This window comes from Condylura cristata, unplaced genomic scaffold (assembly GCF_000260355.1).
Source record: "Condylura cristata isolate star-nosed mole 26May11 unplaced genomic scaffold, ConCri1.0 scaffold00010, whole genome shotgun sequence".
NCBI lineage: Eukaryota > Metazoa > Chordata > Mammalia > Eulipotyphla > Talpidae > Condylura > Condylura cristata.
Genome location: NW_004567111.1, coordinates 56,754,602 through 56,769,828, shown reverse-complemented (window position 1 = coordinate 56,769,828; position 15,227 = coordinate 56,754,602). Strand labels below are relative to the sequence as shown.

Genomic DNA, 15,227 nt, shown 5'->3' with positions numbered 1-15,227 from the left:
AAACAGAAGTTAGAAAAATAATCCAAAAAAAAAAAAAACAAAACAAATCACTGACCAAAAGCTGGTTCTTCGAAAAAATTAAGTAGACAAACCTCTAGCAGGGTTCACAAAAAAAGAAAGAAAAAAAAAAAAAAGAAAAACACAGCAGAAATAAAAAGAATCAGAGAATATCATGAACAGCTATATGCAAACAAGTTCAATAATCTAGAAAAGATGGATAAATTCTTACAACTTTACATCCAAAGCTAGATAAAAAAGAAATAGAACAGTTAAGCAGGACATTTACAAGCAGTGAAAATGAACCAGTAATCAAAACCCTCCCCAAGAACAAAAGCTCAGGACCAAATGGATTTACAAATGAATTTTACCAAATGTTCAGAAATGAACTAGTGCCTATTCTGTATAAACTCATTCAAAAAATCAAGAAAGAATACTACCAAATACATTCTATGAAGTCAACATTATGCTAATCTCAAAACCCAACAAAGACAACACAAAAAAAGAAAACCTCAGGCCAATCTCCCTAAATGAACACTGATGCCAAAATCTTAGCCAACAGAATCCAACAATGCATCAAAATAATAATATACCACAACCAAGTGGGATTTATCCCAGGGTCACAAGGATGTTTCAACATCCAAAAATCAACTATTATAATCCATTACATCAACAAAAAGAAAACTAAAAACAATGCAATCATATCAGTAAATGCAGAGAAGTCATTCGATAAAGTTCAGCATCTTTTTATGATGAAAGCTCTTGAAATTTTTGGAATAGAAGGAACATATCTCAATGATAAAAGCCACATATGACAAACCCACAGCCAATATTATCCTCAATGGAGAAAAACTGAAAGCCCTTCCTTTAAGATCAGGAACAAGACAAGGATGTCTACTATTACCACTGCTCTTCAACATAATACTGGAAATATTAGCCAAAGTAATAAGTCAGGGGAAAAAAATGTACACGGAATCCAAATAGGGAAAGAAGAAGTAAAATTATCATTATTTGCAGACAATAAATTCCATGATAATTTACATGGAAAACCCTAAAAAGTCCACAGAAAAACTAATCAAAACAAGTAAGCAGTTTAGTAAAGTAGCAGGATATAAAATCTACACACAAGTCAGTAGCCTTCCTATACACACACTATTCCAATAAAAATCTCAATGACATTCTTTAAAGAAACAGAACAAATAATGATGAAATTTATATGGAACCACAAAATACCTCAAACAGCCAAAGCTCTCCTGACTAAAACAAAAGGGACTTCAAACTATACTACAAAGCCATAACAATCAAAACTGCATGATATTGGAACAAAAACAGACATACAGACAAATGGAACAGAATAAAAAACTCAGTTATAAACCCACAAGTTATGGACGGCCAACCTTTGACAATGGAGCAAAGGATATGCAATGGAACAAAGAAAGGTTGTTCAACAAATGGGGCTGGGAAAATTGAGCTGCTACATCCAAAAAAAAGAAGCTAGATTATTATCTCAAAACATACACACACAAAAAAACTCAAAATGGATTAAAGAACTAGACATATGACCTGAAACCATAAAATATATAGACAAAAATATTGGTGAAATAAATACTTGATGACATATACCTCAGTAACATCTTTAAACATACATCACCCAAGGCAAGGACAGTGAAGGGAAAGTATAAACAGCTGGGCTACATCAAATTAAAAGTGCTTCTGTACAGCAAAAGAGACATTACCCAAAACAAAGGGACACCCCACTGATCGGGAGAAATTTTTTGCACAAAATACTAATGATAAAGGACTGATTACAAAAATATACAAAGAGCTAATGAAACTCAGCAAAAATACAGTGAACAACCCCGTCAAAAAATTAGAAGAGCTAAAAAGATACTTCTCCAAAGAGTAAATGCAGATGGCCAGCAGGCATATGAAAAAATGTTCAGCATCACTTGTAATAAGTGAAATGCAAATCAAAACCACAATGAGATACCATCTCACATCAGTGAGAATGGCATTTATTAAAACAACTAGCAACAACAAATGTTGGCGAGGATGTGGAGAAAAAGGAACTCTCCTATACTGCCAGTGGGAAGCAAACTGGTCCAATCACTATGGAAAGCTGTTTGGAGGTATCTCCAACTGCTAAAAATGGAGCTTCCATATGATGCAGCAATTCCACTCCTAGGTATCTACCATAGGGGTACATTACTTGTACCCCTATGTTTATTGCTGCCTTATTTACAATAGGGAAGATGTAGATTGAACTTCAATGCCCAAAAATAGATGACTGGATCAAGAAGATGTGGCATATATACACTATGGAATATTACTCAGAAATCAAAAAAGATAAACTCATGTTTTTTTAGCAACATGGATGGAACTGGAAGGGATCATGCTTAATGAAATAAGTCAGAAAGAAAAAGAAAAATATAGGATGATTTCACTCATAGCAGGAGTGTTAAAGGAATCAAGGGCAAAAAGCAATTGCAATAATGTAAAAATGAAAACAATGACAAATATAAACCAGAGACATTTTACGGGGGGGTGAAATGGAGAGGAGAATAGGATCAAAACTGGGGTGGGAAGAGTGCAAGGGACTAGGGTGATGGCACATGGGTGAACTGGTGTTGGAAAGTCCACGGGTATTACAACTGAGATGAAAAAATGTACATAATGAATGAAAAAATATGCAGCAACTCATATTAAAGTAAAACCTTTTAAAAATACCTCTCAAAAGATAAATACATGTCTGTATTTTCAGTATCACAAAAAAACAGGAAAATTTTACTCCTACAGACATTATCTACTTAATCAAATTGTACAGATGTATGTGGCATAAATGACCACATTCTAAAAATTCCTTGGAAAATGTAAAATTTGTTTTCCTTACTCCTTGAAGCTGATGTAGTATAGATAGGTAAGTCTCTTGCTGCTCTTCTCAAAATTTCTTGTTGTCTTTCTTGGCTGAACTCCTTTTCATACCGTTCCTTTTCCGAATTTGACAGGTAGAACTACAAAAGTAGAAATAACTATTACTTGATTTTTAATCCTACAACTACTATCATATTCAGAAAAACAAAGTTTTACCCAGAATATTATTGTACTTTATGAATGTAAATTAAATTTAGCTTCAAATTTAAGAAACTAAATCAAGTATATTTCACAAAACTATTTTTGACAGATTAAAGGAGACTTGCCTTCCATACTCACAATGTAAAGAACATGAATGAGTTATTTTTGTTTCTTTGTTACAGAGAAAATTAAATTCCTCCAGCAAAGGGGTTTAACACTTACTTTTCTATTAGTAAAACACTTAGTGTTTGAAAGTCAGTGTCAAAAAATTTTTAATTTTTGGAAGACTATCTAAAGATCCACATGCTTTGAGTAGTTGCCTAAATCTCAGGCATGGGGTTTCCTGCTATTTCTGGCCAAATGTCAGAAAGAGGTCAACAAATTATTCTTTTATTACTTTTTTTAGCATTAAAAAAGCTAACAGTGGGAATACTTTCTTCAGAATTATTAAGGATTTTCCAGGAAGGTGCAGTCACCAGTTCACAATGAAATTCCTTTATGATTGTTTCTAAATTCCATTTTAAAGTTTTTATTACTGGGTGTGAGAATTATGCTAGTTCATTTCTTTACATAGTATTTTCTATTAAAAGGATTTGTATAGTTACTCTTTCTTTTGTTAACCCAATTCCATAAGGATACTCATTTTATTCATCTATTTCATATAACCAAGAGCGTTAAGTTTCTTGGTCCTTTTTAGCATGAGAAGTCTTTTAGAACTTGCTCTTAGTTGTCATGTTTTATACTTTAATAATACTGTTCCTTGGTTTTTACTATTTATAGGGCTAAGTAATCGTCACTGGAACTTTACCTTTTTTATATTTAAATGTTTTGGTTTGTCTGCAAACACAACTCTTTATATCTCATTATCAGTAAATGTCAGTTTGTATTGTAGCCTCTTCTGCTATAAACAAGGCAATAGTGTGGCATAGGAGAAAGAGTTCTGGCTTGAGGAGACTAAGGAATTATCTAAGAGTGCATAATTACTGGCAGAATTAAAATTAAACTCAAGTATTTTGAATTCTATTATAGTTTCCTCTATTTTTGATAAAGTAAAAAAAAATTTCTTTCTTTTTACAGATTGCTAGTCATACCTGACCAAAACACCATGGCTTAGGAAGTAGAAATATCTATTTAATTACCTAGGCTGCCTCATACAATTAAATATTGATGGCACAAGAAACCCCAAGTTTCCTATAAGGGACTAGAAGTTACATAGTCAAATGAATAAGACACAGAGATTCACACAACCTTACTGCTGAGATTCTGGGGCCACAAGTAATTTTCATCAGGCAGGAATCTTTAAACATTTCTCAGACCCATCCCCTCTTGACATTTTCAGGTATAGAAATACTTTGGTACTTTGCAAGATGTCCTATTCTCTTTTATAAGAAATGTAATTTGTTATAAAGTTCTTTCCTGACATGAAATATCTCTGAATTAATCATAGCTGAGTATAAAAATGAGATGGTATGATGTTAAATGTGTATCTGGATAGGAGATGTGTATCTGGATAGATTTCTTTGCAAAATCTGAACAGGTTGTTCTATAACTAGCTTGCTGTAGTATACCAGACCTAAACATCATTTCATAAGAACTAAGGTTATAAATTATGAAAAGCTTAAATGAAACTCTCAAGATGGTACCAGAATTTTTATGTGAAGAATGAAATAAAACAAAATTTTAAAATAGATTAGATTTTTGAAATCGCTAGAAGTCTTTTGAATTAAAAACAACTACTAAGCAGAATTCAAACTATGAAATGTCATTATCGTAAATTTCGTGTTCAGGTGGTTCATGTTAAATATATATTAAGTATCAATCAAGAGCTTGGCATGTATTGGGTACTAGGGATTCATGAGTAAAAACAGCCCTTTCCTTCAAAAGTATATTTCCATTAGATTGTAGGAATGTTAACTATGTAAATAAACAATTATGAATTACAAGTCAACATAATAAGCCTAATTACAAAATGTGATAAGAGCTCCCTTGGAAGGTGGGGGAAACTGCTAGTAAAGTTATTTGCAAGACGTGATAACCAACGCTGGGTTTTGGAAGAGAAACAGGAATCTTCCGGGAAGACAAAGAAGGAAACAGAATCTTGGCAAAGGGAGGGCACAAACAAAATGTAAAAATGTGAAAATAGGGCCCTCTGTGGTGCTGCAATGGGTTAAAGCACAGCACTACCAAGCTAGCCACAGATGCCTCAGCGAGTTTGATCCCTGGCCAGGTTGGTGACCACATGGTGTGGCAGACTTCTGTCTTTCCAGCTGGTCCCCTCAGCAGTGTCAATCTGCCTATGCTGCTTCCCACTCTGTCTCTGGTGTATCCTCTTACTGCCCCTGCACCTCTAGCCTATACCCCAGTTCTATATAAATAAATAAACAAATTTTTTTTTTTATAAATGTGGAAATAGTATACTCAGGGAAATAACTTACTTGATAAAGAGTCTCAGAAAGAAAAATAGAGATGAAGTTACAAGATATTAGTTCATGAAGGATCTTGTGTCTCAAACAAATATACATAATTTTATCTTGGAGCTAATTGGCAATCTCTGTAAAACTGGCAGAGAAGTGATGGGAACCCTATTTGTTTTGTGGGAAGTAATGTTTAGTTAAGTAAGATGCCTATTTTTCTCTTCATAGTCTACCTCCTTACCATTTATTCACATCAAATTCTAGACATAGGAACAGAGCTACAAATAACAGCACATACTTTAGTGAAAGAGATATTTATAAAAGTCTCAACTTAAATGCTACTTCCTCAGATATTTCTTTGGTCATACTGTGTTAAATAGCTTTCTACTCTGTTATGTTCTACCACATCATCATGTTATCTAATTTTATTACAATTTATAATTATTTTATTTACTGTTTATCACATCACTCCTTTTAAAATGGAAGTTTGTCATGTTCTGTTTATTACCAGAGTTTAGCACAGTCTGACAAACAATAGCTGCTCAATAAGTATTCTAACTAAAATTTAAAAAATATACATATTTATACCATGTTAAAAATGTACAGTTTTTCTTTTTAGACAGTCAATTCCCCTATATTTAATCCCCAAGTGTTGCTGTAACCTCTCAGTTATAGAGTCCTTTTAATGCATTTACATGTGAACCTGTCTCACAGCTTTGTAATTACTTATGGAGACTTTTCTCAGTCAGCATATAGTTAAAATCATGTAGAAAAAGAACCTTAAATACCTGTTCTAGGTCATCAGTGCAGCTTAGTTTAGCCAGTCCTTGATGATTTAATAATAAATTCATACAAAATTAGTTGAATACCTACTATGGGAGAGATATATAGTGGAGAATATGCTAGAAATCATCTCTGCCTTCAAAAAACTGACAATAAGGTGATACATAAACAGGCAATTACAGTATTACATGTTAAATTCTATGACACGGGAAGTAGAACATGCCATTGCAGGGCCAGCAGGCTTGAGCTTAGGCAGTAAACTGAACCCAAAGGAAATGGGAACCATGAAGGATGAAGTGAGTATAAAGGCTTAAGACCTAGGCTGAATGCTAAATAGCTACAAAACATCAAAACAACTAAAAAAGAAAAAAATACTTATTTATATGATATATGAAATATTCTTCTAAGCACTTTATTAAAGTTTTAACTATATACTATTATAAATACTACTATTCACATATTCAATAATCCTATTAGCTATATTCTGCTATTATCCTTATTTTACAGAGGGGATGTATGTGGTACAGATAGTTAAAGAAAGTCTCCAGTATTGTACAGCTAGTAAGTGACCAAGGATGAGTAATACCTGTGCAATCTGGCACCAGATCCTGCATTTTAAAAAACTTTACTATGCTACTTCTCAAAAGTATTAACAAATGTCCTTTTATCTTTTTATTTTCTGTAGTGAGAACTATTTAAGACATATTATGTTTTCAAGTGTCATTACTATTACTAATTGATTAAATAAAATTAGCTCCTTTTCAACTTAGGTATGAATGGCAGTTTGTAAACTCATTTTAAGAGCTGACTTATCAAATGTTGGCAGAAAATATTGAAGAAACACTAAGTATGATTAATGGCTCACATTAACTCTTAAAACATAAACATCCAATAGAAAAAGATGGGCAAGACTGTTTGGCATTTTCTACTAATGCTGAATGTACACACAACATATGATCCAGTAATTCCACTCTTGGGCATTCACCCCAAAGAATTATGTATGTATGTGTACACTATGTTTTTACAGCAGTCCTATTTGTAACAGGCTTAAACTGGAAGTTACCCAAAATGCCCATGCCCTTCACCAACATACCAAATAAATACACTGTGTTTATGCAACAATACTAAATAACAATAATAAATGATGTACAACTATATGCAACAACATGGATAAATCACACAAATATAATGTAAATGAAAGAAGCTAGACATAAAAATATACAGATTGCAGCAATTCATTTATATGAAATACAAAACTAGGCAAATCTAGCCAATGCTATTAAGAGGCGGCAGAGGACTTCTCATGCAGTGGTTGCTTGGAAGGGTGCTTGAGGAAGTTGAAGAATTGCTGATAAAGCTCTCTTTTTTTAAACTGACGGTGATTATTAAAAAGTTTTGCTTTTGTAAAAACTTATCAAGCATACATTTATTATATATGAAATATACTGTATATGTAATATATTGTATATAATATATAACATACATTCTACGCATATATTCTATTAAAAGTTAAAGTGGAATTATTCTTTTCAAACATATAATCTATAATTTTTAATGAATTTAAAGGGAAAGGAGATAATTACATATCATCATCATCATCATCATCATCAAACATTTAAGTGCTAAGTATGTGGCAATTACTATGTTAAAAATTTTACTTGAATCAATCTCCCTTAATTCTCACAAACATCTTACAGAGAAAGTTACTATTGGTAGCTCCATTTTCCAGTAAGGTAAGTGAGTCTGTAATTAAGTAATGTGTGAAAGGAGAAAATAAAACTCGGTAAGTTATCTCTAGAAAATGCATTCTTAATTATCTATCAAGCTCTACTGAACTTTTGGTGAATTCAGCTGTCTATGTAAAGGCCACAGATTTATTGGTCTTGAAATTTACTCCACATACATATATACTGATCATATTTTCCAAATGTTACTTCCAAAGAGAAAAAGCACTAGCCATATTAAGATTAAAGAACAACAGCCTGGACAATTTGTTTCCCACAAACACTTCGTTAGCTGCAATATTTGTTTGTAAAAAGGATTTCTAAAAATAAACTACTTTCCTAATTTAGTCTCTTATATTAGTTTAATACAGTAATATAAAATGTGTCTTTAAGAAATAATAGCATGGCAGAAAAATATTAGTACGATTAAACGTTAGCACTATTATCAATCTTTTACTATGCAATGCCAATGGGTTGCATCTGAGAATATGCTTATGACTCACATTCACAATGTGGCGTTAACTGAACAATTTCATGAATGGAAACAAAACAAATGCATTTCACAATAAAGCTTTAACAAAAGTAACACAGGGAAAATAATTACATAATTAGTTGTAGCATTTGGTAATTTACCAACATTAAATTTACCTCTTTGGAGGGGGAAGCGGGAGATGTGAAAATTGTCATCCAATAGGACCATACAAACATAACAAAGAACAGATGGAAAGCCACAAGGTAAACAACGGCCTTTCCTGGTAAATAAAAACAAATAACATTTCATTGAGTCTAGGTGAAAACAGGAAAAAGTATTACATTAGACATGAGTTAAGGTCAGGAGGCTCAGTCCAATAAAAATTTAAAATCCACTTAAACCATTAATATATAAACTCCTCTATCTATATTACCTAACATTAACAAATGAAGAAACACTCCATTCCTGCCTTTAAGGATACAGCCAGTAAAGACTGTAGCCAGAGATAGAGTTTGATTTAATTAACTCGCTGAAGATTTAACAGCAAGTTAATTAAAAATTTAACAGCAAGGGATTAGAATTCATTCAAATATTTTCAAACTTTCAAACACTGATAAAAGCTTGTTATGGTCTATAGTTTTTCACGGTGGGAAAAGTTTCTACAAGAAGCAAAAACTATCGGGTGTTTAAACTTTTTTTTTTTGGCTTGTAATTCAGCAGCACTAACCAACTGAAGAAAACAAAATATAGACAAGTATAAACGTTTGAAATTCTTTTCATTTTAAAAGGGGAAATCAACTATTACTTCTACAAGTCTCCTCCATTACTCTGAAAATCTGTTATTCCCCAAATAATTTGCTCAGATATCAATTAAAGCACTTAAGTGGATTCAGTAAAGTTAGCTGCTTAATATGAATAAGTTAATAAAAGGAAAACAGAACATATTAAATCCACTGCTTTTCCTCCTTCTCTTTCACACTATTATTCCTATGTACGTAACTTAATTTCTTCTTAAAATTTTGCTTCTTTTTTGTGCATTTCCCTATTTTTGTGTTTCCCAAGCCTAAGGATAAATAAAGGTTTTATTGGCCTGCATGAAGAACAATGTAATGAAGTTTACATAGCTAACATTGTGTATTCCATTTGAAGGTACTGTTTTTTGCCTGAGGTTTTATTTGCTTAATTTTTGGTTTTAAAAAAATGTTCTTTTAAAATAAGATAATAAAAATTAGTAACTCAATGGAATCCCAACATTTTCTTTTACAATTAAATGGTAGACACCTAACCTAATAGGAAAGAAGCCCCTTATTTCAAGAACCCTCTGGATTTTCATTTATCAAAAAATTTGTTTTTGAAGTTTGATCTTAGCGGGCTTAAATTTCCTTTCATTTTGATGAAATTTTAAGCAATGATTTTCCTCTTTAGTCACTGTCTCTTTGAACAGTCATTATGGAAACTTTAATTTCCTTTGAAAATGAATTAATAATGCAGTTTAAAGTCAGATACTTAAAAGGATGCAGGAGCCTGGCCTCAATGGCTTCTCTTATTCTATAATAATAGTTCAAATGAAGTACTTCACTTTCTTGCTCCTAAAGTCTCTTTTAAGGAAGGCTCCTTACCATTATTTTCATTGTCAGTGCAACAGTTCACAAAGAGCTGGGTTACTGTGAAAGTCATATTGCACAATTCTATCTTAATAGCCAATAAAATGTGTCAATTAGTTTCACCCCCCCACTGGCTCTGAACTTGGTAAATAACTCCATGTTAATGCCTAATTATTTCCAATATTAAGAACATGTATTAGTAATTTCTGTTCCTTGATTCAAGAATCCTCTGAATTTTCATTTATCAAAACTTTGTTTCTGAAGTTTGATGAATTAGTAATACAATTTGCAAATTTATAGTCTGATTAATTCATTAAATGTTCACATGTAATAAAGTACAATTTTTTACTACTTTGGATCCATCGATAAGATTTATATACCATGACAGTAAAATTCCCTCTTCAACTCTACCTAGAACTTATATTAAAAAAATATTCAAATATTCAAATAGAGCCTCCCCAGAGGTGCAGGGGTGGGGTGTTCAGTCTCAGCACTCAGAAGCTATCCTCAGCCACTGCAGCAGGAATTTGATCCCCCAACCAGGAAGCTGACCCACAAGGCACAGCAGACTTCTGTATCTGCCACTGTCCCCCACCCCCAGGAGTGTGTTTCAGTCAGTCTGCCTGTTCCGCTCCCCATTCTGTTTCTGGCGAATCCTCTCACCTTCCCACACCTCTGGCTTATGCTCCAGCTCTTGTATGCATAAATACATAAAGTAAATCTTAAAAAAAAAAACAAAAAACCTTCAAACAACTATGAAGTGGCAAAGGTATTTATGTAAGTGTATCAATGAAATTAGGAAACTAGGTTCCTTATAAAATTATAGCTACTTCAATTTATATAAATAACATGAAAAAAATATATTAAACAGGAATAAACCTAGTAACACATCTCCTTCTAATTACTTAAAGATTTGTTTCTTTGAAAGCAAAAACACACAAAGTAATCACTATACAAAAAGTATTGGTTGCATTCTACTAAACTGAAAGTAAAGGACCTTACCATTTTCTCCATTTCTAGAAAGAGTAACTAGAATAGAAGAAAAAAATAGTGAGTAAATATACATGAAGCATCTTGTACATAAAATTCTTTTTAAAGTTATTTTACTTAAAGGTGACTACTTATCTTAGTATCATTTTCATAAAATAAAATTTAGTTGAAATGTAAACACTAAGTTCAGAATATATTCAAAAAAGTCTGAAAACACTAAAATTCAAATTATATATCACGAATACTGCAATCATACTTTAATTTTTTTTCTCACCTTTGTTAACTTTAAGTGCATTAATATGGTTACAATTTGGATGTTTTCTTTAGCTCTTTCTTTTACCTGCAGAATAGATATAGGACTCTCCTCTATGCCATGTATACTTAGTATACTTAGTGTGTGATATATCTTACCAATCTTTTTTATGTAAGTTATACTCAGACAAATTGTATTTTTCTGTAGGAAAAATAAGAATCCCTATAATTTTTAGAGCGCTATTTCTTTCAAGCCTGAAGCATGTAAATTGTAATTTATTCTTTCAGTTCAAAAGCATCTAGGTCCTGTTGATTCTACGAAGTCACCAAATCTGTCACCTCTTTCCAATTTCTAATTTCTCTTGTTGTCTTATTTCAGGCCCTCCTCAAATGTAATGTAAAGTATCTCCCTACTACCAATTTAATACACTCTTACCACTAGAAAATTTGATGAGTACTCAACAGCCCCCAGTCATTTTCAGAACAAAGTCCAAAAACTTCAGAGTAGGTATTCTGCAATCCACAAGCAACACTGTGTCTTTTGTCATTTGCCCATAGGGATGGTCTAATTATCTCAACAAGCTGCAGTTTCATAAATCTATCAAGCAGTTTCATCTGTGCGTGTATCTTCCCTATTCATTCTCTATGGCTCAGTTAAAAAATGACCTCCTTTGGAAAACCTTGATTCTTTCTTTAGGCACAGCAGATCACTCTAGTTCACTCTTCAACCTCTACCATACCATCTACTAAACTAAGTTTGAAATTAATCTTATAAGTTATTATCAGTTCTAACAGAGGAGAGGGAGGGGAAGAGATCGGGTGACACACTAAGTTGGCGTAGTAGGAATTTTGCACGCACATATTGATTATGGCCTGTGTGCTCTGAGTTAACTCTCCAGCCCAAGGAACGCCTGGAGGAGTGCGGGGAGCAGCCCCTATCTGAAGACCAGCCTCAGCCCAGTGGAACAAGTGTGACGCCAGGTGTCCAGGAGGGTGGTAGGGACTGCAAGGCTGGACATCACAATCTTCTGACAGCAGTGAAGGCCTGCTTACTGCTGAACTCTCTTTGTCCAACTCACTGTAAAAAGGCAACTAGAAATGAAATGGTAAGGCAGATTCTTTAGGGTGTTAACCATCCATGTCCCAGATTTCTGGCAGTCTGCTCAAAGTGCACTTTAAAGCTTTAATTCCTGTTTCTACTTTACTGACATTTGGTGGTGACAGGTGGCTTGAACATGTCTTCTGGGATCAGTTCCATTTAACAGGCAAATTAATCACAGGTCAAAATAATTAAATGACTAGCATGAGATTACAGAGTTCGTACATGCAGTGTAGATAGGATCTTAAGTTTGTCTATTTGTGTTCTTTTCTGTACTATGTCTCCCATTATTTCAGACCCCAAGTCTAGCAGGCAGTACCAATGATTAAGAAATGTCTGATACAATAGGAGTGCATGTATACTTCCTTAGTAAACTATAACTACCTCAATCCCCAAAACAGCATAGTTTATAAAGAAAATAAAATGCTATGGAAGTATTCCTACTAAAGCCAGGAACAATACATGAAAATTTACAATCATTATTTATATATATTAAAAAAAAACACTTTTTTTAGAGAAGCATAGGGTTCTTTTCAACTGGTTAGAGCCCTCCTACATCATAAAGCATTTCCCATTCACACAAGCATACATAAAACCATTATTTTCAATGTTTCAGTATTGTGAAAATGACTGGGAAGTACTATAAAAAGCCACACAATTATAAAAGAAATAAATTGGTGGTATAAAATTTAAAAAAGAAGGGTTCTCTATGGTGGCACAGTGGGTTAAAGCACAACACTGAGAAGCCAAAGCGACTTCAGCATGAGTTCGATCCCTGCCCCGGAAGTGACCCACATGGTGCGGCAGACCTCTCCTGACCTGCCCGCTGCTCCCTTCAGAAGTGTACTTGGTCAGTTGTCCTGTTCTACTTCCCACTGTCTCTGGTGAATCCTCTCACTGCCCTGTACCTCTAGCCTGTACACTTCTGTGCATAAATAAATATCTTTTTTTAAAAAATTGAAAAGAGGACAAATATTTCACTATTGGCATATTATATGGCTTATTCCTTGACAGTCAAAGAAAAGCAACTGAAAATCTATTAAAAACAAGTGGTGGCAATATACAAAAAAAAAATACACACAAAAATAAATAGCTTTCCAATATATTAGTATATACACTACCATGCACAAATTGTAATTGAAGATAAAATTTATTTACAAAGCTACCTAAAAAGATAAAATTCTTAGGAATAAATGTAAGAACTGAGGAAGCTTTACATACATTTTTTAAAATTAACTTACGCATAAAGAATTGGGATACAGGCCAGAGGTGCACAGGTAGTCAGAGCATTCACCAGAGGCAGAGAGGGGAGCATAACAGGCAGCTCGATGAGGTACACTCTGATGGTTGCAGCGGGCCTCAGGAGAGGCCTACTGTGCTGTACAGATCATCTCCCGGGCCAGGGATGGAACTCGCACTGAAGAGGCTGCAGCTAACTTGCAGCGCTGCGTCTTAACCAGTTGTGCCACCAGGGAGGTCCAAGATTTACATACATTTTAATGTTTCTCAGAGACACTAATAAAATCTACACAGATGGGAAGACTTACATTCTTACACAGAAGAGTCATCACTAAAATGTTAACTTTCCCTAAGTTAATCATAAATTTAGTGTAATCTCAACAAAATACTTTTATTTCTTAACTATGTAGATTCTAAAGTTCATTTCTGGAAAAATAAAACAAAGAAGTAGAAAGTTTTTGAAAGAAAATAATAATAAAGTAGGACTAGTTAATCAAAACATTAAAGTAATTTTAAATGTAATATAAATGCCCCAATTTATTAACATAATTGCATTTGTTCATGAGTAAACAGGTCAATGAAACAGAATGGAGAGCCCCAAAGGAACTCCTAATGCATCTAGAAGTTCATATGATAAATAAGGGATTTCATGGTAGTATAGAGACAAAGAAATATAAATTGATGTTGGGCAAATGGGTAGCCATGTAGAAAAAAGAAAATACCACTTAGACTCACAACACAGACCAGGAAATGCAAAAATCAAAAAACAAATGCAAAAGCATGTATGTACTAGAAGAAATCAGGAACAAATTTTAATGTTTATGATTTTAGAGTAGTTTTTTCAGAGTATGACATAAATCTAGATGCCTTAAGAAAAAAAAGAAATATATTATTACATAATAGATAAAAATAAATGCTCGGGAAAAACAACAAAAAAGTAACAAAAAGTTAGAAAAGAATATTCATCTGATTACTATACACTAAGAGTTTATTTCTCTAATAAGGAATGCCTACAAAATCAAAATTAAAAACACTTTTTTACAGATAAGAAAATACCAAGATTTCAAACCAAAAAAAAGATGGTCAACTAAATGCTGGCAAGGATGTGGAGAAAAAGGAACTCTCCTGGATTACTGGTGAGAATGCAAACTAGTACAACCACTATGGAAAACTGCTAAACATGGAGCTTCCCTATGATCCAGCAATCCCACTCCTAGGTACCTAACCAAAAGACACAAAAACACTGTTTCAAAAAGACCTGCACCTCCATGTTTATTGCTGCTTTATGAATCAACCCAAATGCCCAAAAGTAAATGACTGGATTAAAAAGATGTGGTGCATCTACACAATGGATACACAATGGAAGATTACTCAGCAATCAAAAAAAGATAAACTCATGCCTTTTGCAGCAACATAGATGGAACTAGAAAGGGTCATGCTTAGTGAAATAAACCAGAGAGAAAAAGAAAAATATCGGATAGTTTCACTCATAGCAGGAGCATAAAGGACAAGGGGGGAATAATAATAATAATGAGCAACTATATACCAGAGACATTTTACAGGGGTGGAGTGCAGAATGGG

General features: G+C 33.3%; 1 protein-coding gene across 7 annotated transcripts in view; it reads right to left on the bottom strand.

Annotated features, from left to right (window-relative positions):
• Positions 1-15,227, bottom strand: part of ZDHHC20 (zinc finger, DHHC-type containing 20) — a 94,308-nt gene that overhangs the window by 58,880 nt on the left and 20,201 nt on the right. For all 7 annotated transcript variants that reach the window (XM_012723262.1, XM_012723261.1, XM_012723263.1 and 4 more), the window contains exons 2-4: positions 11,069-11,095; positions 8,639-8,742; positions 2,888-3,008 (exon numbers count right to left, since the gene is read on the bottom strand). In XM_012723262.1, the coding sequence (XP_012578716.1) occupies positions 2,888-3,008; positions 8,639-8,742; positions 11,069-11,095 (252 nt within the window). The remainder of the gene's footprint in view (positions 1-2,887; positions 3,009-8,638; positions 8,743-11,068; positions 11,096-15,227) is intronic.